Source organism: Artemia franciscana, chromosome 2 (genome assembly GCF_032884065.1).
Source record: "Artemia franciscana chromosome 2, ASM3288406v1, whole genome shotgun sequence".
NCBI classification, from domain to species: domain Eukaryota; kingdom Metazoa; phylum Arthropoda; class Branchiopoda; order Anostraca; family Artemiidae; genus Artemia; species Artemia franciscana.
Genome location: NC_088864.1, coordinates 38,280,817 through 38,307,910, shown reverse-complemented (window position 1 = coordinate 38,307,910; position 27,094 = coordinate 38,280,817). Strand labels below are relative to the sequence as shown.

The 27,094-nt window shown below is 36.0% G+C and overlaps 1 protein-coding gene across 1 annotated transcript in view; it reads right to left on the bottom strand.

Moving 5' to 3' along the window:
* The window catches only part of LOC136041312 (neuropeptides capa receptor-like), a 146,095-nt gene that overhangs the window by 99,757 nt on the left and 19,244 nt on the right, over positions 1-27,094 (bottom strand). Inside the window, exon 3 of the mRNA XM_065725942.1 lies at positions 26,042-26,597. Within this exon, the coding sequence (XP_065582014.1) occupies positions 26,042-26,345 (304 nt within the window). The 5' untranslated portion in view covers positions 26,346-26,597. The remainder of the gene's footprint in view (positions 1-26,041; positions 26,598-27,094) is intronic.

Sequence of the window (27,094 nt, the reverse complement as noted above, 5' to 3'; positions counted from 1 at the left end):
CATTATTTATTTTCTCTTTGTTTTTTTTTTAAATAATGCTAGAAAATCCTGCACCCCCTTCATGGAAATTGTCTTCCCGCATGATTAATTCCTCCATGGAAATATCCTCCCACGTAGCCTGCTCCCCCGATACACCCGGACCCAACACGAAAAATACCCCTGAAAACGTCTGTACACTTCCTAATAACCATTACTGTATGTAAACAATGGTCAAAGTTTGTACCTTGCAGCCCCTCCCCCGGGGACTGTGGGGGATGAAGTCGTCCCCAAAGACATAGTTGTTAGGTTTTCAACTAAGCTGAACAGAATGGCTATCTCAAAATTTTGATTTGGTGTCTTTGGGGAAAAATGAGCGTGGGAGGGGGCCTAGGTGCCCTCCAATTTTTTGGTCAATTAAAAAGAGCACTAAAACTTTTAATTTCCGTTAGAGCGAGCCCTCTCGCGACATTCTAGGACCATTGGGTCAATACGATCACCCCTGGGGAAAAAAATAAATAAATAAACACGCATCTGTTATCTGCCTTCTGGCAAAAAATACAAAATTCCACATTTTTTTGTAGATAGGAGCTTGAAATGTCTAAAATAGGGTTCTCTGATGCGCTGAATCTCAAGGTGTGATTTTCGTTAAGATTCCATGACTTTTAGGGGGTGTTTCCCCTTATTTTCTAGAATAAGGCAAATTTTCTCAGGGTCGTGACTTTTGATGGGTAAGACTAAACTTGATGAAACTTATATATTTGAAATCAGCATTAAAATGCGATTCCTTTGATGTAACTATTGGTATAAAAATTCAGTTTTTTTAGAGTTTCGGTTACTGTGCCGGGTCGCTCCTTACAACAGTTCGTTACCACGAACTGTTTGATCAACTTCATGTAATCAATATAAATCAATTCATACACGAATCATGTGATTATGTGTTGTCTTTGAGTCAAAACACATTGAGAAGTCGTCAAAAAACCCTAATAAATTCTTTGCATATATTGTTATGCCAGTATTTTTCATGGATTTGATAGTTTTCTCATTAGAAGTACATTATACAAATTATTGAATGCTAAATCCCTCATCCATTAAAGTAGCGTCATTTGTAGATAGCATTGCCAACCAATCAGATCGTGTTAATTTTACTATTACATAAAGATAACACTATCATTAGGAAGAACATGTTATCGTTGATATGTCGAATTTCTACAAATTTGTAAATTGATGTGAATTGTCAGTAATAAGTTTTTCCAATGTTTCCCAATAAGAAGCTTACAGACAACCAGTTTATATTATATATTTACTTACAGAAGATTTATTGTATAGTTTTTATTTCGCAATATTATATCCTCATTCAATCATCAATGTACTCAATAAACGTTTGCTTTTTCATTAACGTTTTTATCGAAATATTCTCTTATTGTATGACACTATTGTATGATTACATAAAAAAACTAGTTTTTTTAACTGAAAGTAAGGAGCGACATTAAAACTTAAAACGAACAGAAATTACTCCGTATATGAAATGGGTTGTCCCCTCCGCAATCCCTCCCTCTTTACGCTAAAGTTTTTAATTGTTTTGAAAATCAGAATTGTGGCAAAGCGTCAAACTTTAGCGTAAAGAGCGAGGCGTTGAGGAGGGGACAACCCATTTCATATACAGAGTAATTTCTGTTCGTTTTAAGTTTTAATGTCGCTCCTTACTTTCAGTTAAAAAAACTAGTTTTTTTATGTAATTTCTGAACGTTTTTGAATTAATTCATGTTTGATTTTGGCTCTCAACACATAAATTATTAAAATGAAATTTGTATATTAATTCCTTTTTTGGCTAAATGGCTTTCTCTTAGTTTTGATCAGACGATTTTGAGAAATAAGGGATGGGGAAAGCTTAGTTGCCATGCAATTTTTCGGTTACATAAAAAGGCAACTATAAATTTTAATTTTTAACGAATATTTTTATTAGTAAAAAATATACGTAACTTAAGAATTAGCTTACGTAACAAACTTTTATATTCTTAAATTTTTATTATGTATATGAGGGGGTTTGTACCCTCATTAATACCTCGCTCTTTACACTAAATCTTAAGTTTTGTCCCAATTCTTTAAGAATGACCCCTGAATCCGAAAGGGCGTAGAATAAATAGTTGAAATTATTAAAAATATTAAAGCATAAAGAGCGAGGTATTTATCTCCACCTAAATACCTCGCTCTTTATGCTAAAGTATTTTTAGAGCCCCTCATATGCGTAATAATCTCTGTTCGTTTTAAGTTTCAATGCTACTCCTTACTTTCAATTGCAAAAACTTGTCCATGTTTATTTTTTCATTGTTTTTTTATAGTAATTTTAGAAAACCCTGCGCCCTTTTAATTGAATTTCTGTTCCCCCTTGAGATATTTCTCCAAGGAAAGACCCTCCCACATAGCTCCCTCCCCTCAACCCCACCTCCAAAACCAAAAAAAAATCCCCTGAAAACGCTGTACACTTCCCAATAACCATTATTATATGTAAACACTGGCCGAAGTTTGTAACTTGCAGCCCCTCCCCCAGGGACTGTGGGGGAGTAAGTCATTCCCAAGGACATAGTTATTATGGTTTTTGACTATGCAGAACAAAATGGCTATTTCAAAATTTTGATCCGTTGATTTTGGAGAAAAAATGAGCGTGGGAGGGGGCCTAGGTGCCCTCCAATTTTTTTGGTCACTTAAAAAGGGCACTAGAACTTTTCATTTCCGTCAGAATGAGCCCTCTTGCGACATTCTAGGACCACTTGGTCGATACGATGACCCCTGGGGGAAAAAAACAAAAAAAAAAAACAAAAAACAAACAAACAAATAAACACGCACCCGTGATTTGTCTTCTGGCAAAAAATACGAAATTCCACATTTTTGTAGATAGGAGCTTGAAACTTCTACAATAGGGTTCTCTGATACGCTGAATCTGATGGTGTGATTTTCGTGATGAAAATCATGAAAAGAATGATGGTGTGATGGTGTGATTCTATGACTTTTAGGGGTTGTTTTCCCCTATTTTTTAAAATAAGGCAAATTTTCTCAGGCTCGTAACTTTTGATGGGTAAGACTAAACTTGATAAAACTTATATATTTAAAATCAGCATTAAAATGCGATTCTTTTTTGGAGTTTTGGTTGCTATTGAGCTGGGTCGCTCCTTACTACAGTTCGTTACCACGAACTGTTTCAAATCTTTCAGTTACCCACCATCTCTTTTTTTATTGCAATCTATCCCTTTTTTCTACATTTGATTACCCTATATCTATATAATTGTAATCTAGGCTTGAATATAGTGGTATATATAGAATGAACTTCATCTTTTATATATTTCGTCGAAGTTCTAATAGTTTTGAATTAAAGCAATTGTGATTATAAAGGTGAACACAACTATTCTCTAATCCAAAACAAATACAGTACTGAGTTGATTTAGTTGATCTGTTACTGAAGTTTCCAAATGATCTACAAGGTCTTTTTTATTTATTTGAAGATATTGCTTTCCCCTAGGGCAGTGCTTCCCAACCTGTGATATGCATGCCGCTAAAGGTGCTCGGAAACCTGTGACGGGGTACACAAAAAACATCATTAATGGCAGATCTGATAACTTGGTAATGTTGCCACAATATATTCTCTGAGGACAACCTAACTTTTATACATAATAATGATAGACGGTAATAAGCTTACCTAAGCTATGGATGTCCGGTGATTGATTTTTCTAAGGATAATTTCGACAGGACCTGGGCCTCTCATCATCAGGTTAAGTGATTTTACTTTCTGGCAAGAAATTTGAATTTAACCTGATGATGACAGCACATAGCCATTCTTGGTAATACGGGACCCAGAGATCGTATCATGCTGCAGCAATGCACTGCAGGGCCGACACAGGGACCTTAGTAGTCAAGAAGCGTCGTTAATCTGATACAATACAATACAATACACATGGCCATTTTTTGCTGATTCAGGAATGTTAACTATTATCTCGATTAGTCTCAAAACGCTTTTTTTCTTATAATTTTGTTTACTAAACAATTTAGTTAGATCTGTTTTTGTTTTCTAGCATTATAATAATAATAATTTATTTGAACTCTCTATACATACCAAAATACATTTAGAGGAGTATGGAGAAAGAAACATACATAATAAAAACACTTATCATCGCAAACACTAAAAAATACACTAATAAAGACCCATACGTATCTACGCATCTCAAATACGTATCTACCATACGCAGCTCAAAAACTCCGTAACACTTGGAGATGCAACTGTTACGAGACCAAATAGGAACACGGAGAACGTACTTACAAAATTTACGAAAGTACTTACAAAAGTACGTTCAATAATTGCAAAATTATCAAATAATTTTGCAATAATTGAACAAACTGTAATCGGACGATAAGAGTCACAAGATTGAGGGTCCTTATTGTGTTGCGGAGCAACATTACTGCTTTCGTAGTTTTTTTTTTTTTTTCTTTTTTTTTTCACCGTGATCAGCGACCTGCAGCTCCGAAGTGGTAAGAGTTAAAAAGTTTGAGATTTTTCAGAGGGAAGGGAAACGTGAAACAGAGTAAAAAAATTCCAGAGAAGTTCCTAAAATTTCTAACAGTTTGCCATAAAAAAAATAAAACCGTTTTTTTCTTAGAAACTCTGCGTTCGATGTTTGGCGTCAAGTTAAGACGACCCTAGCTTCGGAAATAACCTTGTTAGAAATACAGTTATGCTGAACTCATGTAGAACTTTCATTTGTCTCTTCGAGAGCCGGAGCACAAAATTCCGTAGCTCTTACAGATTTCCCGGAAATAATTCCGGAAAAGTCCATCTCGTTCCGATTTTTTTTGGAATTTTCTGAAATTTTCGATTTTGATGTTTCTTATATTTTTATCGAGTAGTGCTATGAAAAGTATGCAAGAAGAAGTGAAGTGTTCTATATACCAAGTTGCTTCGTTCTCTAAGAAATAATTTCCGAAGTTTCGACGTTCTAGAGGTAACTTCTGTTCTGGACCAGCTAGAATTTTTTTTCCAATGCGGTTCGACAGGTCTCGATCTCCTAACAACTGGAGCTTACAATAGTTTCTCCGAAATAAAATTCCTTCTTTGGGTTTTTCTATTTGGAAGTTTTGTCATGCCCTCGGGGCAATTTAAATTTTTGGTGAATTTGGTTTGTTTTATATTTTCCTAGCTTAGACCATCAAAAGTTAAGCAGAAAACTATAAGACCTTATTTCCGTATCTCTTTCAGATTTCCCGGAAATAATTCCCGAAATGTGCGTCTCGAAACATAATACTTCGAATTGGCGTCAAGTTAAGACGGCCCTAGTTTCGGAAGAAAACGTTTTAGAGATAAAATAATTATGAATAATAGCTCCTAACAGAATAACGAGGAAAATCGTCTTTTCGAGGAAGTTACATCAATAGGGTTAGGACGCGAACAAGACGATAAAGTGAACTTTGATACTTTGCTCCATAGTAGCTGCGGATCGTTTCGGATATCACGAGACAGAATAGATACTTAACTTCTCTTCAATAGTAGTACAGCTTCCCAGTACTCTTCTTCAGTCGATCTTAGGATACTAAAAATTAAACCAGATCTGGGACGATCAAATTCGACCAAGATGTTAAACCAAAACTTGTGACGGTTCTTTGCAAGTTGTAGTTCCGGGTCATCGCTCCAGCCCTTTTTCCACGTACCAATCCTAATTCTCTCAGACGTTACTGCCACTGAGGCGGCTACTTCAAGCGAATGAGTAATCTCAGCAAGATAGCAATCTAGATCCAGGCTGCTGCCATTCAGCGTTTTAGAAAGAAGGTGAAAAGGAATTTTGAATTTAAATAGCATAGAATCCAAAACACTTTGATATAGTGGTACGAGTATACTGTAAGTCAATATTAACCCAGTGAATCTTCTAAAACCATTGAGGCTTTTGCCTGATTTATGGGATAAAAAATTCATATAAAAATTTTAAATGTAAATGATCACTTGTTTTGTTAACATTTCATTGGATACGTTAACAATGACACTCTGGAATTCCTGAACATTCGAGAGGACAAAATCGAGATCGGAAGTGGAACCAGAATGGCGAATGTAAGGGAAAGATTTGGACTTGGAAAGCAAAAACATATCACTTGGTATTGGAGAAAGGAGCAACTGTGTAAAAAGCACAGCAGTATCTTTGAGATATGAGGTGGAGCCACCACATACAACAAGCGATTTATTTGCTGATTTTACTTTGTGCATTAATTTTGACAGGGACGTACAAGCTGGCGTATATTGTTGGCTAGACTTAGCATTTCGATAATTAGTTGGCATATAAACACAGACAGGAATAATACTACCCAAATCAACTACGAGGTATAGATCTCTAGATTTAAAGCCACCACATCTAAACTTCTTATTTACAGCAATTAATAAGCCAGCAGATGGACGGCCAGCAGTAGTTTTAGCAGGGCTTATAAACAGTAAATAGTCAGACGAAACTTCTAGCATTGAAGAGTTATCCACACTAAGCAAGTGTTCGGTTAAACAGACAACATCATACATAAATAACAGGTTCTCAAGAGTTCTTAGTTTCTCCTGGGTGCCATTAATATTCTTAAAAAAATAAAGAAACTATTTCACTAGGACTGGAGCCCATATTAACGCGCAAGGTTCATAGTTTCACTTCTAACATCAGGCCACCGAGCAGGTAGGTGTTTTTTTTTTTTACCTCTAAACACGACAGACTGTTGCTTCGGTGATTGCCACCACAGCTCACACACGTGAAGGACTGCGCGTGACAGCTCTTGTCACGGTTGTTACTACTACCGGTATATTTGCTACATATAGTAGGATTAGAACAGTCTCTAGCAAAATGACCAAAGCCTTCACAATTGTGACATTTAATCGGCTTCTCAGTCAGCAACATAAACCGAAATAAACCATATTCAGTCCTGATTCTGTGTTTAATAGCACGATTTAATTCCTCTTTACATATGAATTTTAACTGCACTACCCATGTATTACCGTATTACCGAATAAGTATTTGTGAAACGTCATAGTCTATGTCCATCCTGATAATGCCAGCATGTTCGTATCTCACTACCTTCACTCGAACATTTCTTTGTTTGTGTTCGAGCAAAAATTATGTTTGAACCCGTGGAGGTTTTCCACGATAAAAATCTATTTTAAGAGGTAAGCGATTTGAAAAAGATTAAGAACCACTGCTCTAGGGCAGTCGGAAATTAAACAACCTAGTTCATTATTTGGAGCAAAACTCCAAATCAAAACAACACACGTTCAACACAAATTCAAAACTGAACACACGTTTATAGAAACCACCATTTTTGCGCTCCATAAAAAATAGCCAGTCCGTAAGGTGAGGAAAAATGAAATATACAAGTCCTTCTTCGGAGGAGGAAGCACGAGAGAAATGAGGGAAGCGTTGAAGGCTGTCTACCTTGTCCCCGCAATTTAAGAGGCAAGTCCGGTGAGTTTTCACATATACTGAGTTTCCAAATCTGTTGTATATTTAATTAGTGCCTTTAAAGCTCAGTCTTTATTAAGATAACAAAAAATAAAACTAATTTCTTAGAAATATTATTGGTGGTTATAATTACTGCGTGGAAGAGAGGTTCTCCACGATTAAAATTTATTTAAAGGGGTAAACGATTTGAAAAAGCTTGGGAACCACTGCTCTAGGGCAGTCGCGAATTAAACAACCTAGTTAATTATTTAGAGCAAATCTCCACATCAAAGCAGTCCCCCAAATGCTGTTGAAATGCCCGCAAAGGCTCAACTAAGATAATAGCTCTTACTTTCCACCAATCTTCGTTAACATCTAACAGCTACTTCAGGTAAATGTCGTGATGAGAAAGATTTATGGACTTCTTCCTCCCATACAAGTTAGACTGATTATGAAGATCCTATATAGCCTATTCTGGTAAATGTGTTGGGTGACATGAATTTACGGACCTCCTTCTCCTCCCCTGCAAGCATAGATTCAACAAATGCTAGATATAATGTAACTTACATGATCCCTAAAATGTTTAATTTCAGAGTTAAAACAGTTCTGTTTTGCTTCTTGTTAAGACTATTTAATAAGTTAGAAAAAATTAATGATTTTTATGTTGTATATTTTTTCTGAATAAACTACTGAAAATGATTCTGACTTCAGTGAACCTTTTCTGTTCTTTTTCATGATTCCCATACCAGAAAAATTTCCACCGATCAAAATAAAACAGAAAACGAAAACATTACGGTCTTCCTCTACCAAAATCTAGCTCCTGCATAAGGAAGTTGTCGAGAAAATTCCAAACTAGTAATTTTCCACTTTAGAAAGGGACTAAACAGATGAAAATGCAGGATGGTGTCAATCTGCTTTCCGAGTCTAGTTTCTTCTCTTCTTCGCAATCCTGGTTTCTATGGGACGTATATACTAGGTTTTATAATTCTAGCATCACCATACTGAATTTTGGCGGCAGAAAATCGTCAAAATTTGTTTTCACTCTGTTTACACGAAATTTATCGATTCTAGTTCGTATGTGAGATCGAGTAGAAGATAGGAAAGTTCTAACTGTGCCAATTGACTTGCCGTGTCGAGAACAAAAGAGATCCATACTTGACTCATAATCAAATTTTAATGTAGATTCAAGGGTTTGACATAGGAAAGCCAAGTAGTGTTAATAAGAAAACCTAACTGTGCTGCTTCTCTAGGATCAAATGACTTAGAAATTGCCAGAAGTCAAGCTTAATGCCTCGAAAACAGAAACCAATTTAATTCGCTTCCAAACACAGTATACTGTATATTGTACAAGAACTGGACATCTGGTGCCAAAAACTCGTAGAGTGTTGCAGCAACTGTGACCCATGGGCCACAGTTTTGAGGCAACATATGTAATTGTATTTCCCAGATAATAAATGTGTATGCTCCAGTGTCATGTTTGTAGAATAGTCACGATTATTTATTTGTAAGGTCAACATATAAATAGTGAAGTTTTGAAATAAGTTATCAAACAGTTCGTGGTAACGAACTGTAGTAAGGAGCGACCCGGCTCAATAGTAACCAAAACTCTAAAAAATTGAATTTTGATATCAATAGCTACATCAAAAGAATTGCATTCTAATGCTGATTTTAAATATATAAGTTTCATCAAGTTTAGTCTTTTCCATCAAAAGTTACGAGCCTGAGAAAATTTGCCTTATTTAAGAAAATGTGGGGGAAACACCCCCTAAAAGTCATAGAATCTTAACGAAAATCACACCATCAGATTCAGCGTATCAGAGAACCCTACTGTAGAAGTTTCAAGCTCCTATCTACAAAAATGTGGAATTTTGTATTTTTTGCCAGAAGACAAATCACGGGTGCGTGTTTATTTGTTTTTTTTTTTTTTCTTTTTCCCAGGGGTCATCGTATCGACCAAGTGGTCCCAGAATGTCGCAAGAGGGCTCATTCTAACGGAAAAGAAAAGTTCTAGTGCCCTTTTTAAGTGACCAAAAAAATTGGAGGGCATCTAGGCCCCCTCCCACGCTCATTTTTTTCCCAAAGTCAACGGATCAAAATTTTGAGATAGCCATTTTGTTCAGCATAGTAAAAAACCATAATAACTATATATTTGGGGATAATTTACTCCCCACAATCCCTGGGGGAGGGGCTGCAAGTTACAAACTTTGACCAGTGTTTACATATAGTAATGGTTATTGGGAAGTGTACAGACGTTTTCAGGGGGATTTTATTTTGTTTGGGGGGTGGGGCTGAGGGGAGGGGGATATGTTGGAGGATCTTTCCTTGGAGGAATCTGTCATGGGGGAAGAAAAATTCAAGGAAAAGGGCGCATGATTTTCTAGCATTACTATAAGAAAACAATGAAAAATAAACATGAAAACGTTTTTTCAAATGAAAGGAAGGAGTAGCATTGAAACTTAAAACGAACAGAGATTATTACGCATATGAGGGGTTCTAAAAATACTTTAGCATAAAGAGCGAGGTATTTAGGAGGAGATAAATACCTCGCTCTTTATGCTAAAGTATTTTTAGTAATTTCGACTATTTATTCTACGGCCTTTCTGATTCAGGGGTCATTCTTAAAGAATTGGGACAAAACTTAAGATTTAGTGTAAAGAGCGAGGTATTAACGAGGATACAAACCTCCTTGTATACATAATAAAAATATAAGATTATGAAAGTTTGTTACGTAAGTTGCTAATTTATAAGTTACGTATATTTTTTACTAATAAAAACGTTCGTTAACAATTAAAAGTTTTAGTTGCCTTTTTAAGCAACCGAAAAATTGGAGGGCAACTAGGCCTCCTTCTCCACCCCTTATTTCTCAAAATCGTCTGATCAAAACTAAGAGAAAGCCATTTAGCCAAAAAAAGAATTAATATACAAATTTCATTTTAATAATTTATCGGCGGAGAGCCAAAACCAAACATTCATTAATTCAAAAACGTTCAGAAATTAAATAAAAAAAAAACTATTTTTTTTTAGCTGAAAGTAAGGAGCGACATTAAAACTTAAAACAAACAGAAATTACTCCGTATATAAAATGGGTTGTCCCCTCCGCAATCCCTCGCTCTTTGCGCCAAAGTTTGACTCTTTACCACAATTCTACTTTTTAAAACAATTAAAAGCTTTAGCGTAAAGAGAGAGGGATTGCGGAGGGGACAACCCATTTTATATACGGAGTAATTTCTGTTCGTTTTAAGTTTTAATGCCACTCCTTACTTTCAGCTAAAAAAATTAGTTTTTTTTTTTTATTTAATCTATGTATGAAGCAATTGTCAAACGTTGTGTCAGCATTGTTTTTGCTTTTACTTGTATTAACACAGCGTTCTGTTTACTGCGGTTAATTGAAATCAGTGAAACTGTTCAATGAGTAAACTTTTATTTCTTACCATAAGGTTCATTTTCAAACAGTTCGTGGTAACGAACTGTAGTAAGGAGCGACCCGGCTCAATAGTAAACAGAACTCTAAAAAATGGAATTTTGATGTCAATAGTTACATCAAAAGAATCGCATTTTAATGCTGATTTTAAATATATAAGTTTCATCAAGTTTAGTTTTACCCATCAAAAGTTACGAGCCTGAGAAAATTTGCGTTATTTTAGAAAATAGGGGGAAACACCCCCTAAAAGTCATAGAATCTTAACGAAAATCACACCATCAGATTCAGCGTATCAGAAAACCCTGCTGTAGAAGTTGCAAGCTCCTATCTACAAAAATGTGGAATTTTATATTTTTTGCCAGAAGGCAGATCACGGATGCGTGTTTATTTGTTTGTTTGTTTTTTTGTTTTTGTTTTTTTTCCCAGGGGTAATCGTATCGACCCAGTTGTCCAAGAATGTTGTGAGAGGGCTCATTCTAACGGAAATGGAAAGTTCTAGTGCCCTTTTTAAGTGACCAAAAAAATTGGAGGGCACCTAGGCCCCCTCCCACGCTAATTATTTTCCCAAAGTCAACGGATCAAAATTCTGAGGTAACCATTTTATTCAGCGTAGTCAAAAAACCTTATAACTATGTCTTTGGGGACGACTTACTCCCCCACATTCCCCGTGGGAGGGGTTACAAGTTCAAAACTTTGACCAATGCTTACATATAGTAATGGTTATTGGGAAGTGTACAGGCGTTTTCAGGAGGATTTTTTGGTTGGAGGCCGGGGTTGAGAAGAGGGGGATATGCTGGGGGAACTTTACATCAAGGAATTCGTCATGGGGGAAGAAAATTTCCATGAAGGGAGCGCAGGATTTACTAGCATTACTTAAAAAAAAAACAATGAAAAAATAAATATGAAAAAGTTTGAATAAATATGAAAAACGAACAGAAATTATTACCTACATGAGTGGCTCACCTCCTCCTAATACCTCGCTCTTTATGCTAAAGCATTTTTAGTAATTTCAACTATTTATTCTGCGGCTTTTGTGATTCAGGGGTCATTCTGAATGAATTGGGACAAAATTTAAGCTTTAGTGTAAAGAGCGAGGTACTGACGAGGGGGAAAACCCCCTCATATATGTAATAAAAACATGAGAATACAAAAGTTCTTTACGTAAGCTAATTTATACGTATATCTTTTACTTATAAAAAGATTCGTAAAAAATGAAAAGTTCTAGTTGCCTTTTTAATTAACCGAAAATCGGAGGGCAACTAGGCTTCCTCCCCCGCTCTTTTTTTCTCAAAATCATTCGATCAAAATTATGAGAAAGCCATTTAGCCAAAAAAAAAATAAATATACAAATTTCGTTTTAATTATTCCTCTGCGGAAAGCCAAAATCAAAACATGCATTGATTCAAAAACGTTCAGAAATTAAATAAAAAAAAACAAGTTTTTAAATGAAAGTAAGGAGCGACATTAAAACTTAAAACGAACAGAAATTACTCCGTATATGTAAGGGGTTTTCTTCTCAACGCCCTGCTCTTTACGCTAAAGTTTTTTACTGTTTTAAAATCTAGAGGTAAGAGAAAGAGTCAAACTTTAGCGTAAAGAGTGGGGTGTTGAGAAGGAAAAGCCCCTTTCATATACGGAGTAATTTTTAAGTTTTAATGTCGCTCCTTACTTTCATTTAAAAAACTTGTTTTTTTATTTTTGTATGTAGGAAAGTGTACGTCTTCTTGTTTACTTTACCTGGCATTAAGTGTCTAAAATAAACATCAAAATCCAAAGTTTGAGAGAAAGATAAAAAAAGGGGAACTTTTGTTTCGAAATCAGGATTTCCACTATTATTTTCCAAAAATTTATGACAGATACAAAATTTTGTTTAGGTTGTCAAATAAATAATACGAATTTCTATCAGTATTTAAAGTTATTTGTTTTCTAAAATATTAAGCTTCGAAACTAGGGTTTCTACCTAGACAAAATGTATGAACTTCTCAGAATCAAAAGTTCAAAATAGAAAAAGTTATAAAGCAGCTTCATCTCTGAAAAACCAATGTAAGCTTCAGTTCTTAAAAGATCAAGATCTACCTATTGGGTTGGAAAAAATTCCACCGTGTCTAGAAAAAATGTTACCACTAGGATGTCAAGGAAATCGATGCACAATGACAAATTTAGTAATTACTTCTTAGAGTACAGTTCATTTTTGGATATAGAAGCGTGAATTTCTTATGGATTACTTTTCATAGCATTATGAAAATTATCCATAAGATATGAATGTATTTCTACAATATAATAAACATCAAAATCATAAGTTTGAAAAAAAAAATCTGGAACTTTTATGTTTCAAAATCAGGATTTACGGTATCATTCCCCAAGTTTTACGGAAGACACAGAAATTTGGTTTATGTTTTCGAAGCGATAGCACAAATTCTGTCAGTACTCTGTTTTTTGACTTCTAAAAAGTTTAGGTTCAAAGTTATTATATTTCACTTTTGATAAAATGAAGGAGATTCGCAAAAACAAACCCTTAAAATAGAAAAAGTCAGAGAAAGAATTTTTTTCGTAAAATCAGTTTAAACTCCAGCCCTAAGAAGACCAAGATCTCTCTATACGCGTTAGAAAGAATCCCATTTTGTCTAAAATTACCTCTAGGATGTCAAGAAAATCGATTTCCGGTGACAATCTTAGAAGTTATTTCACAGTGACCAGTTCATTTTCAGACATAAAAGAGTGTATGTCTTCTTGCTTAGTTTTCAAGGCATTTAACATCTAAAATATAATAAACATCAAAATCAAAAGATCTTAGAAAAAACGGAACTGAGTTCCGAAATCAAGATTTATGGTATTATTTCCAAAAATTTGCGAGAGATTCTGAAAAATTAGCTTAGGTTTTCGAAAAGAAAGTTCTATTAGCATTCAAAGTTATTTAAGTTCCAAAAAGTTTATCTTTGAAGCTAGGATATTTTACTTTGATAAAATGAAGGGACTTGGCAAAACCAATGCTTGAAAATAGAAAGCTCAGGGAAGGAATTTTAATTTTGGAACACCAATATCAATTCCAGTTCTTAGAAGATCAGGATCTGTCCATCCACGTCGGAAAAAAATCTACTCTATCTAGAGAAGTTACCTCTGACATATCAAAAAATCTAATGCGTCATGAAAACTTTGGAGATTATTGCTAAGTGAACAGAGTAATTTAGCATGTAAGAAAGTTCATGCCATCTTGCGTACTTTTCATAGCATTACTCAATTAAAATATATGAGGTATCAAATCAAAATCTTACAGGACAACACAAAAAAAACTGGGATTTGCCATTCTTGACCGACTTTTCCGAGATAATTTCCAATAAATCTAAAAGAGAATTGGGTTTTCAGTCTCCGGTTTAGAGATATAATTTAATGTTCTGCAGGAGTACAACATCTGAAAAAGCTTACTTTCCCAGCTAGGGTTTGACACCATCTGCAACACGGAGAAAGAAAAGGTTTTATTTTTTCTATAAAACTATCGGAAATTTTGCAAACTACGCAAGAACTTCCCTGCTCCGTTTCATAAGTGCCACGCCCAGGAAAAATACCGAGTTTGCATCTTTTACCACTTCGGAGCTACAGACCGCTATATAGTGGGTCAAGTAAAAGCTAAAGGAAAGCATAGTATTGTTACAAGAACCTTATGAATCAAGGAGGGAAGACAAGAGCCCCACCCCCCCATAACAAAATTAAAAATATAGAGTTGTGCTAATAAATGCAAATGAATAAAGGATAACCCCCAATACCACGGACTTCCAGAGCACTTGTGTGACCAACGGGCTACATTACTAATTCCCTTCACGAACATTGAAGGCTAAAAGCAGAAGATAAGACGACTGAACTGCGGCAGCTTATTCTTTAACAACAAAAAAAGATGCAGAAGCAGAGTTTGGCTCCGCAACACAAACCTTGGTTCCCATTGATGCGATTTTTTTTTCACGCAAAACGGCTCGCGGATAGCAGATGCCAAAAAATCTTAAAAATGTTCATACAGAAACGATTCACTGCAAACGATGAACCGCAAAATTATTATGAGATATTTAAAAGGCAAATGCACAGGAACAGGCTAGATTAAGTTCTAGAAGCCAAGAACAACATTCAAATGGCTAATATGTGAAGGGCTAAGTGTGTATGTCAAATATTAATGGAAAACTTCAGATAAACATGATTACTTTTTGAGTTACTTGCAATTTTTGGTTCTACAAAGCTTTCAATTCAGAATAACGGGTGCGGTTTGCAACAACTCAGTAGAAATATTTAAATGTAGCCGCTGAACCATTATGACGCATAAACTTGCAGCAAAAAAAAGGAAGAAATTTGTCGGATCGCGTCAGTGGGAACCAAGGGAAAGAGAGGAGGAATATATAGGGTATGGACTTGCACATTTCATAACAATGTTTTATGGTTCTAATCCCTCACCTTTCTGCCACCATCAAAGTTTTCATCAAGTTTTATTAGGATATTACTTTTTAAATTAATTGGGATTAATCTTTACTTGTTATAGAATCTAGATTGGTGACGCTTGATTATTTTTAAAGAGCCTAAATAGGCTCTTTGTGTGGCCATTATTTTCCGATGAATCATATTCTCAGCAGCTTCAGAGCAGAATATAAATCGACGGGAAAAAATTCCTAAGAATTGGGGTCACAGCCGCAAGGCCGTGTGGGGTAGTCAGTTTGAACCCCTCCCCTCTGAATACAGCCTTGTCGCTATGACCACAACTCTTAGGAACTGGGTTTGAACCCTCCCCTTCGAAAAAATGTCGGACTCTTAAAAACGCAACAAAAATACATATATTCAAATTTTGATGCGTTTTTTAAAGTTTTTTTTAACCCCTTTTCAGCCAAAAAATCCCGAATACGCCTTTGCATAGCAATCTATTCATTATGGACGCTTACACTGTTCTTAGTTTTTATTTTCATTTGTCGAGACTACTGGCCTAACATTTGCACTTCATTTACAACCACTTTATTTTCTTACATTCCACTAAGAAACATTATTCGAGTCGTAATAAAACTAATTACCTTTTTCCTACAGCCCTAAAAGTTTCAAAATTGTACAAAGTCCCAACATTAAAAGAATCGTAAATTCGATAGTAATGCTGTAAAAATTAAAAAAGATTAATGAATGAATGAACTTGTAATAATATTGAGTCCAGCAATAAAACTCAACAAACTGTAAGAGCCCGAGTAAAACGAAGATAGATTCAAAGAGGCGTTTCACCTGAGATCGAAGGCATAGGTTGGTGGGGGTGGATTATGACCAATCCCACACCTCAAAATACTAAAATACCAAAGTATACCATTCAAATAACCTTTGAAAACTTCGAGCATCACCTATGCCTCTGAGACGCAGTAATCGAGTTCATTCAGCCGTCACTTCCTAAACGGAAAGAAAATCAAAAGAAATATAATTACTTTGACTTGAAAAACATGTTTATTGATTTGTTCTTTTTTCTTCGTACAGTCTTAAGACGGCATTTCTGACTTTATAATTGAAGCTGTGGTGATTCGCAGCGTACTAAAAGAGCTTATCAAGATCGAAAGGCATCAAAACGGAAGTTAAATTGACACAAATATTAAGAATAAAGTAAAGGTAAATACCACGGCATTGGACTTCAAACTTCCTAAAATCGGTGCTGACCTCTGTTTCCTGGCTGAAGGGCCCTTCAGCCAGGAAGTGCAATGGGGGGCTGGAGTACAGCCATCCTGTGCTTTCGCACACCCTTCCTGTTTACCTTCCCCAGATAACCGTTAACAGCTGGGTCGACTCTGGCTGAGCTAACAGAGTCACACCACTGACCCTCGTTCCAAACCAAATAACCAGCGACACCAGGACTAGAGCCCCCTTCCTCAACTACAAATGATTTGAATTCTAGCGTGCCAACCACTCGGCTAGGTGAAGGATCTTGTGAAAAGGCTCAAAACGAAAAGGGCCCTTCTGGGGATGAACATTTTAATGTCAGTTCCCATTACCTTCTAAGATATATTAAATTAAAAAAAAACAAGTTTTTTTAAATGAAAGTAAGGAGCAACATTAAAACTTAAAGCGAACAGAAATTACTCCGTATATGAAAGGGGCTTTTCCTCCTCAACGCCTCCCTCTTTACGCTAAAGTTTGACTCTTTCTCTTAACTCTATTTTTAAAACAGTAAGAAACTTTAGCGTAAAGAGCGGGGCGTTGAGGAGGAAAAGCCCCTTTCATATACGGAGTAATTTCTGTTCGTTTTAAGTTTTAATGTTGCTCCTTACTTTCATTTAAAAAAAACTTGTTTTTTTATTTAATTTCTGGACGTTTTTGAATTAATGCATGTTTTGATCTTGGCTCTCCTCACATAAATAATTAAAACGAATTTTGCATATTAATTAATTGCAATTAATCGGAAGATTTTGAGAAAAAAGAAGTGAGGGAGGAGGTCTAGTTGTCCTCCAAGTTTTTGATTACTTAAAACAGAAACTAGAAGTTTTAATTTTTTACAAACGTTTTCATTGGTAAAAAATATACGTAACTTACGAATTAACTTACATAGCGAACTTCTATATTTGTATGTTTTTATTGCGTATATGAGGGGGTTCAACCCTCGTTGATACCTCGCTCTTTAAACTAAAGCTTAGATTTTGTCCCAATTCCTTAAGGATGACCTCTGAATCACAAAGGCCGTAGAATAAATAGTTGAAATTACTAAAAATACTTTAACGTAAAGAGTGAGGTATAATGAGGAGGTAAACCCCTCATATGCGTAATAATTTTTGTTCGTTTTAAGCTTTAATGCTGCTCTTTACTTTCAGTAGAAAAAACTTTTCATATTTATTTTTTCATTGTTTTTCCAAATAATGCTAGAAAATCCTGCGCCCCCTTCATTGAAATTCTCTTCCCTCATGAGAATCTTCTCCATGGAAATATCCTCCCACGTAACCTCCCCCCTCAGCTCTCCCTCCTAAACCAAAAAAATCCCCCTGAAAACGTCTGAACACTTCTCAGTAACCATTACTATATGTAAACACAGGTCAAAGTTTGCAACTTGCAGCCCCTCCCACGGGGACTGCGGGGGAGTAAGTCGTCCCTGAAGACATAGTTATCAGGTTTTTCGATTTTTCGACTATGGTGAATAAAATGGCTATCTCAGAATTATGGTCCGGTGACTTTTGGGAAAAAATGGGCGTGGGAGGGGGCCTAGATGCCCTCCAATTTTTTTGGTCACTTGAAAAGGGCACTAGAAATTTTAATTTCCGTTAGATTGAACCCTCTTGCGACATTCTATAACCACTCAGTCGATACGATCACCCCTGGGAAAAAAACAAACAAAAAAACAAACAAATAAACACGCATCCGTGATCTGTCTTCTGGCAAAAAATGCGAAATTCCACATTTTTGTAGATAGGAGCTTGAAACTTCTACATTAAGGTTCTCTGATACGCTGAATCTGATGGTGTGATTTCGTTAAGATTGTATGACTTTTAGGGGGTGTTTCCCTCTATTTTCTGAAATAAGGCAAATTTTCTCAGGCTCGTAACTTTTGATGAGTATAACTGATCTTGATGAAACTTATATACTTAAAATCAGCATTAAAATGCGATTCTTTTGATGTAAATATAGGTATCAATTTTTTTGAGTTTCGGTTACTATTGAGCCGGGTCGCTCTTTACTACAGTTCGTTACCACGAACTGTTTGATCATATTTTATTTATAATTTTATATCAATTTTCGAGTGAGATGTTTTTTTTTTTAGGAATTGCAATGGTTGACTCATAGGCTCTTGAAAGAAAAAGTAAAACAAGAAAACATAAATGCACTTTCTAAACACCCTCCAAAGCTAAAACAAAAGTTAAGGGGAAAATGAAGTAATAGCTTATTTAAAAAGACAAAGGAAATTTCCAAGCTTAATATTGAACCAAGAAGGGCTCTAACAATTTACAAGACTATAGGCTTGAGACTCTTTTTTAATTAAAATTAAATATTTCCTTAGGATATATATTCAGAGGCATACGGGGAAACATCCGAAAATTTTTTAGCGAAGAGCGGGAATATCAGATTCGACAATGGTAAAAACGATGGATGAGGAATTTTCGATGCAATCAAATTGGAGACTACAGTGCAAGAAGAATAATAAAATTTCGAGGAAATGTGAGTTGCAGCTTAAAAACTACAGTTGAAGTAACTCAACTAGAACAAAATAGGCTCATATAATGGCGAACAATTAAACCTCATTTGCAAATATTGCCAAGACAAATACTTTAAAGCAGAACAGCGGTCTGAAATTAAAAGTTTGCTTGCGTTTGCGTCAATAGAAGCCGACTTTGCACATCTTCCTGGTTATGGACCTTACTACTTCAGTCCCAACGGTCAAATACATCACAGAGCAGATGTCCCTCATACACATAATGATCAACAAAGAAAATTTACGCAATGGTATATTTTTCTTCCTCATGAAACATGTGCAGAACAAACTACACTAAACACAAGTGCAATCTTGATTTGATGACTGTCAGTGTATGGCTGACAACAACCCATTGCTCACGTTGCTAAACGCCCCCCCCCCACAACAACCCTAGCTCAAGCATGTTAGTTGCTATTCGAATTAAAAAAAAAGAATGTATTACGAGATGCATAACTGAATTGCACTGCGCCAGCACAGTAGCGAACCCAATAGTACAATATCATAGTTTAAATCGAAGACAATACAATGCTCCAAGGGTAATTGAATTAGCTATAGTTTTCCAAAATGAAAATGGCCAAGCTTCGCTTGTAAGAGAGCTAATTATCTACTAAAGAAACACCAATCCAAATTTACGCCAAACGGAGAGAGTCAGTGGGTGATATCCTGATTGGGAACCAACTGTTTATATGTCCATTGCAATTTTCGTTTGGCCATCAAAGTTGGAGCACTGACCTTTGGCTATCTTATGACGCTTCCACAATCATAACTAAGAAGACTGATCTCTACAAACCCAAAAGCCCGTGCATTAAAACAAATGCAACGCTATAAGTACCGATTTTCTATAATAAACGAATCTAATCAACTTATTTCTGTAGGTAAAAGTCTACACAAAGGCCCTCCTACATAATTATGATCCAGGATTATACACCATTCTACACAATTCTATTAAGCATCAAATAAATCCAATTAACTAAATGAAACTTTAAAACAATCGTTTATGATAATATTTTATTTTGCATAGTGTGTAGCTTTGGGAATGGATGGGCCCCCACGCGAGATTACGGCTTTTGAGGCTGGAAGGATTAGTCTAGTCTTTCGACAGTTTAAAACTGATTAGGTATTCATAATTGGCCAAATTTTTTGTTCTGCACGCTACACCAAGATCACTGGTTGATCACGTTGAACGCTCACCAACAAGTGATCTTGCTGGGACAAGATCACTTTTGTTACTTAACAAGAGCTAAGAGCTCATATGGCACTTGTGACGAGGTCGGAAGAGCCAAGAGCTAAGAGCTCATATGGCATGAGCTCTAGCAAAATTCTAAGAATCACTAGATTGATTTAAAGGAAAACTAAGGGCTTAATGCCGGTCGGGATTTAAAATAAGAGCTCTGAAACACATGGCCTTTCTAAATATCAAAATTTATTAAGGCAGGACGTACTCTCAAGGAATCTTCCTATACCTCCCATGTTAAACATTTGGAGTTTGCCTGACGTTCTTGAATTAGTGATTTCGGCGGTTTTTATCTCAATAGAAATAAAAAACATCCGGTGAATAGTTTGATCTAATCCAATCTTAAAGCCGAAAATTATTTTTTTTTATAATTCCAAAATAACTATAAAACCTGTTTCGGGTTTGCATTCTGGATTGCTATGCTTGACACTGTTGTTGTGGGGTATCAAAAACTAGAGCAAAAACTTTTCTATTCAACAATCAGAAACTTATTTCTATAATATAAACTTCCTGGCTGCAGTCCTTCCAAATACATTACATATTTGTGTCCCGAAGTCAAAAATTCCCCTCTAAAGACTAGATTCAGTTGTAATCGGAGCGTGTGAGAATGCATAAATTACACCAAGGGACTACCCACTCGGACTGTTCAGGAGCGATTCAGTCAAGTATTAGTTAGTTGTAACCTGTTTAAACAGAGTCTAGAGAATAAGTAGCGTGCAGACATCAAACTGCCGGTTAATAAATACATATACAAAATTAAATTGTATAAAATAATTACAGGAAGGATTGCTAAGGATAACCTGCGCCTTTGCGTAATTTTGAGTGAAAACCCCCTTAAGTTCGACCCTCTTATGTGTGTTTAGTTGAAGTGACGAAGAAAACTGATACCTTTGTGTTTGACCGACTTGCCACCAAAGAAAAAGAATTGACAAGGGAGTTAAATTTTTGGACTTTGGCTAGGCCTTAAGATCAAATCACCCACTCGTAAGTTAAAAATAACTAATTTTTTCTCATTTTTCCTCTCCTTTCAACCATCCCCCCCCCCATATGGTCAAATCGGGGAAAACAACTTTATCAAGTCAATTTGTGCAGGTCCCTGACACGCCTACCGTCCTAGCACATTTGCATCGTCCTAGCACATCCAGAAGCACCAAACTCGCCAAAGCACTGGAACCCCCCCAACTCCCCCAAAGAAAGCGGATCCAGTCCGGTTTATGTTAATCACGTATGTACGACATTTGCTTATTCTGCCCACCATGTTTCATCCCGATCTCTCCACTCTAAGCATTTTCCAAGATTTCTGGTTTCCCCCTTCAACTCCCCCCAATGTCACCAGATCTGGTCGGGATTTAAAATAAGAGCTCTGAGACACAAGTTCTTTCTAAATACCAAATTTCATTAAGATCTGGTCACCCATTCTTAAGTTTAAAATACCTGAATTTATCTAATTTTTCCAATTAAAATCCCCCCAACTCCCCCAAAGAGAGCGGATCCATGCCAATTATGTCAATCACGTATCTAAAACTTGTGCTTATTCTTCCCATCAAGTTTCATCCCGATCTCTCCACTTTAACTGTTTTCCAAGATTTCCGGTTTCCAATATTTCTGTTTCCCCCCTCCAGCCTCCTATGTCCCCGGATCCGATTCGAAATGAAAATGGAGCATCTGAGAAATGAAATCTTTCTATATATCAAGTTTCATTAGGATCCGATCACCCATTCATAGAACCCTCAATTTTCACGTTTTACAAGATTTACAGTTTTCCTCTCCAACTCCCCCCGATGTCAGCTCTAAAGAGCTCTGAAGCACAAGATCCTTCTAAATATCAAATTTCATTAAGATCTGATCGCCCATTCGTAAGTTACAAATGCCTCATATTTTCTAATTTTTCTGAATTACTCCCCCCCCCCAACCCCCCAAAGAGAGTGGATCCTGTACGGTTGTGTCATTCACGTATCTTGGACTTGTGCTTATTCTTCCCACCAAGTTCCATCCTGATGTAACCACTCTAAGCGTTTTCCAAGATTTTCAGTTCACCCCCAACTCCCCCAATGACACTGGATCCAGTCGAGAATGAAAATGAGAGATCTGAGTTACAAGATCCTTCTAAATATGAAATTTCATTAAGATCCGATCACTCCTTCGTAAGTTAAAAAAACCTCATTTTTTCTAATTTTTCAGAATTAGCCCTCCCCCAACTCCCCCAAAGAGAGTGGATCCGTTCCAGTTCTTTCAATCACGTATCTAGGACTTGTGCTTATTTTTTCCATTAAGTTTCATCCCGATCCCTCCACTCTAAGCGTTTTCCAAGATTTTAGGTTTCCCCCTTCAGCTCCCCCAATGTCACCGGATCCGGTTGGAATTCAAAATAAAAGCTCTGAGACACGATATCCTTCTAAATATCAAATCTCACAAGATCTGATCACCCGTTCTTAAGTTAAAAATACCTAATTTTTTCTAATTTCTCCGAATTAACCGCCCCCCACTCCCCCCCAGATGGTCGAATCGGGGAAACGACTATTTCTAATTTAACCTGGTCTGGTCCCTGATACGCCTGCCAAAATTTCATCGTCCTAGCTTATCTGGAAGTGCCTAAACTAGCAAAACCGGGACACACAGACCGACAAACAGACAGACCGATAGAATTTGCGATCGCTATATGTTACTTTGTTAATACCAAGTGTCATAAAAAGGGCACTGGAACTTTATCTGTCGGTCAATTATAGACAACATCATAAACAATTATAAACAACATGGTAAACAAAATTCCAAAAACCCCTTTTCATGAGTGATTTGATCTGGGTAGTCTTGCTTTGTGTATCTTAAAAGAGCGGTCTGGTCTGTATAGGGCATCTGTGAGGGGGTCCTATGAAATAAAGTTCTGTGCACATGTACTCACTCGGACATGCACTAGGGATGTCTTCAACCCTTAGAAACATTTAATATAGCCCAATAGTAAGGAAGAGAGTGGGACATTCGAGTAAGCTCAAATGACACGTTATGATGAAACCTTTTTGACTTTACAGCAATTTTTCATAGCAATTAACTGAAATAATAAACACGGAGTTGTGAAAACCATCTTTTTCAGTATTTTTCCTTTTATAATACATGAATTTTTTTTGTGTAACCATTATTCTTTTACCCAGCAAAATATTTAAAGAAGTATACACTATTATACATGTAGATACATTTTTGTGTGTGGTTTATTTGAAGTTTCCCACAAGTCTTCTGCTATTGGCTGAACCTTGCGAACTTTCTTGAAAAAGGTTAAATAAAGTTCAATTTTTTCCCGACGGCAATAAAGTAAACAAAGTTATGCGAGGAAAACGGTTTATTAGCGTTGTGGACAGCGTTGTTAACTTTATTGATGCCATGGGAGCCCCACTTAAAAATCTTTTATGGGGGTCCACGATCCCATTCCAAGTTCTCAAGAACTTGAAGATTTTCCTCGTATTTGCTAATATATTTAATATAACTCAATCATTTATTTTTTATTTTCATCCCCCAAACCGTTGTGGCCCGATTTGAAATAAATTCCCCCGCACATGGCTAGCTGTAGTAGCAGTAGTGTCCCGAAGTAAGATGCTCCCAAAAAGTTTCCCAGACGAGTGTCATATTTCCAGAAATCATAACAAATTTGACATAGCTTTCTACACCGAGTTGAGTTTCTTGCCTGAAGTAAATTTTGATTAGCTTCCAATGTTTGGAGTAGCCTATGTAATTTACATGATAAAAAACGCCGATAAAAACAGTCGTGAAAACTGATTTATTTGATGGGCAATTGAAGAATTCTATGGGAATTTAGCAGTGAATAATAGCTAAATATTTTTAAATCTACGTCGTCAACCAAAGCAGAAAAAAAGTCTGATGTTTATTATGTTCTTCGACTTCCTTTATGACATGTTAAGATTTATGAAGGGCTACGGCTTCCAAGCCGTATTTGGAAAACACTCCAAATATAGCAGAATCCTCAAAATCTGAATTCTTTTGTGGCATATGCGCACAAATAGATCACAAAATAAAGATGGGCAGTGTTTAACTGCAATTTGCATTTTTTTTATTTGCCAGTCGATTTTTCCCACCACACAGATAGAGATAAGTGCTAAGTCGAAAAGGAACGTACAAAAAGATTTCCTAATACATCAACAATTTTATTGACTTCAAGACGATAATCTGAAATGTCTCAGTTGAGAATCTTCTACCAAGATAATTGCGACGGTAACATTTCACTCAGTCGGAGGATGTTTGAAAGAGATCACCAGGGACCAAATCGATTATGTAGGAACAGACTAGTCGTTCAAAATCAATACATATTCCCCACAAAAACAATTACTAGAACTACCATTTGTGTTTGTCAGCCATTTTCTGTCGATTGGTTATATGTAAAAATAACTAGACAAAGCCTCCTTTCCTAATTATCTTTGCTCAGAATGAAACATTATGCTGTCGTCCTTACAACCCCGTGGCTTCAAACTACAATTGCTCAAAAATTATTTTGCGTTGGAATTAATTTTCTTTTTGAACATACGAATAGAAGAAAACATCAGATGGTAGCTTATTCTTGTCGTCTTTATAGAGAGGGGGGGCTGTCTCAAAGGCAAATGGGAGGGGCCTCTCATTATTGAAGTATTAATAACGCTCGAAGTTAAAAGAACTTCATTCAATATCTATCTTGTTTCAGTACCCCCAAGATTATCAAAATAATTTAGCTGGACAACGTTTAATGGAAGTGTTGGCCGACTTTCATCTAGCCTGATGTATGTTGAATGTTACAGATGAAGTTACCAATTCATTGTTAGCGATATAACTCTTATCATTTAGGCATTTTAAAATTATGATTAGAATAACGAATTGTATTTTTGACTGGATACCCCCCCCCCTTGCCTCCTGAGCAACGTCATTACACCATGCAAAAAATCTAGGAAATAAGAAACAAAGCAATCTGGGAATAATTGCAAGAACCATAAATTAGATGAAAATAAGATAAAATAAAATCAAAATAATCCACCAATCGTCTGCTTTGGGTTTACTGTCAAAAATCAAACTAAAATTAAGTTTACATTAGGTGGGCTTTCGTTTATCAGTTTGCTAAGATTTCATGTCTTTCAACAACGATGATTTCTCAAGCAAATCTAAGGACCCTGATCTCACTGCTCAGTAGATTTTTTTCAGGATATCGAAGTTCATTCTCTGAAGAGAGGTCTAACGATTTTGACAGGAATAGCATCAAATATTTCGTTCAATGTCTGACTGAGCTGGGAACTTTAAATGTAAGCAATTGTGACTGACATCCACAAGCTCTTAAACCTTAAAATTTTGATTAAAGAAGAAACGAAGATCTGCGCAGGACAATATCAGATCTGAGAAGTAAGGGTACTTGTTAATTAAACGAAACACTCTAGAATTAATTTTAGGTTAGATATCAGAAAACCAGTTTCATACCCACAGAGACAAATGATGGGCGATAGGATGCATTGGACTTACATAATTTGGGCTATATATTTGTAACTGAGTGGGGGTATGTCAGGTTATGTTATGCTAGGGGCGCTGTCTAAATACTTTACCGCCACCCCACACCCCTAATGTGCAAATATATAACCCAAATTATAGTATTACACAAACTAAAGGTTTTATGAAGGTTACATTTCATTAGGAGTAACCTAAACTTCACTTCTTGGATGTATTTCGTTTAATTAACAAGTACCGAAGTTAGAACTTAGCTAATTAATTAGCCAAACAAAAACGAGGCTATTGTCCCTTAATCTCTAAAAATTATGTTTGAGCCCACTTACCGAATAATAAGAGTGTTAGATCCGAAACAGCCAATGAAAATAAGTAGAAATTCGTGGCAGTGTGCAGAGAGCTATTTTTTATAATCACTATACATACACAAACATTTCCAATCAGACCACATATAAATATTACAACATAAATAACAGTTACTGGTATGAGTATGGATATTTCTATTCGTCTGGGCATTAGACAGCATTCTAGAAAGTCATAAATATCTTCAGTTGCGTTACTCCTTAGTGTACAATTACAGGGATCAATATATTCCGTATAGTTATCGAAGATATAGTCCGATGACTCTTCCATTGTACAATAAAAATTGTATAGATTTTTAGTCCGTTTTCGCAACAAGATTCACCTTCTGAGACCTGTTTTTCAGGTAGTAGAATGTTATTCAAATGTTTCGTCCATTTGCATTTTTCTGGCACTTTTCATTAGTGGCATTAATTGCGGTGATACTAATATTGAAGAGTGGCAGGAATGTCAAAATCTATGAGAAATGGCGGCCAAAGTCATCCCGTCACATAAATTAATTTCACACTTTTCTGCAACTCTGACCTAAAGTATGAGAAAATAAATAACGACATGTCACTGTAAATTAAATAATAGATAGAAATATTTCATTTTGTTTAATGACAGTTGGCCGAATCATAATTTGTTATATTAATTGATAAGCTAGACGTGGGCAAAGATGACAAACACGGAAAATCAAATGTATGCACGCAACTGTACCTGCCCTATAAGTTTTACTATTATTTTTTATAAATGCAACCAGAGCGTATAAAGGTTTGGCCAGAGCGTTTACAGTTTACAGCCTGTAATCTCATGATCAGGGCCGTTGAAAAAGAGGAGCTAAAGAAACTGGACTGGATAGGTTAGTTGACGATCTCTCCAAGCAGTGAAGTCATTGCTAACCTCTGTTTTAGGTATATTTGCTCAATGTTGTTCTGTTTTATTTTTATCTTCTTTAAAAAAATTCAAAAAATCCTTGCCCCCCCCCCCTGCATTTTCGTGATTTTTGCCACTGTTTACAGACATATTGCTATTACGAGCAT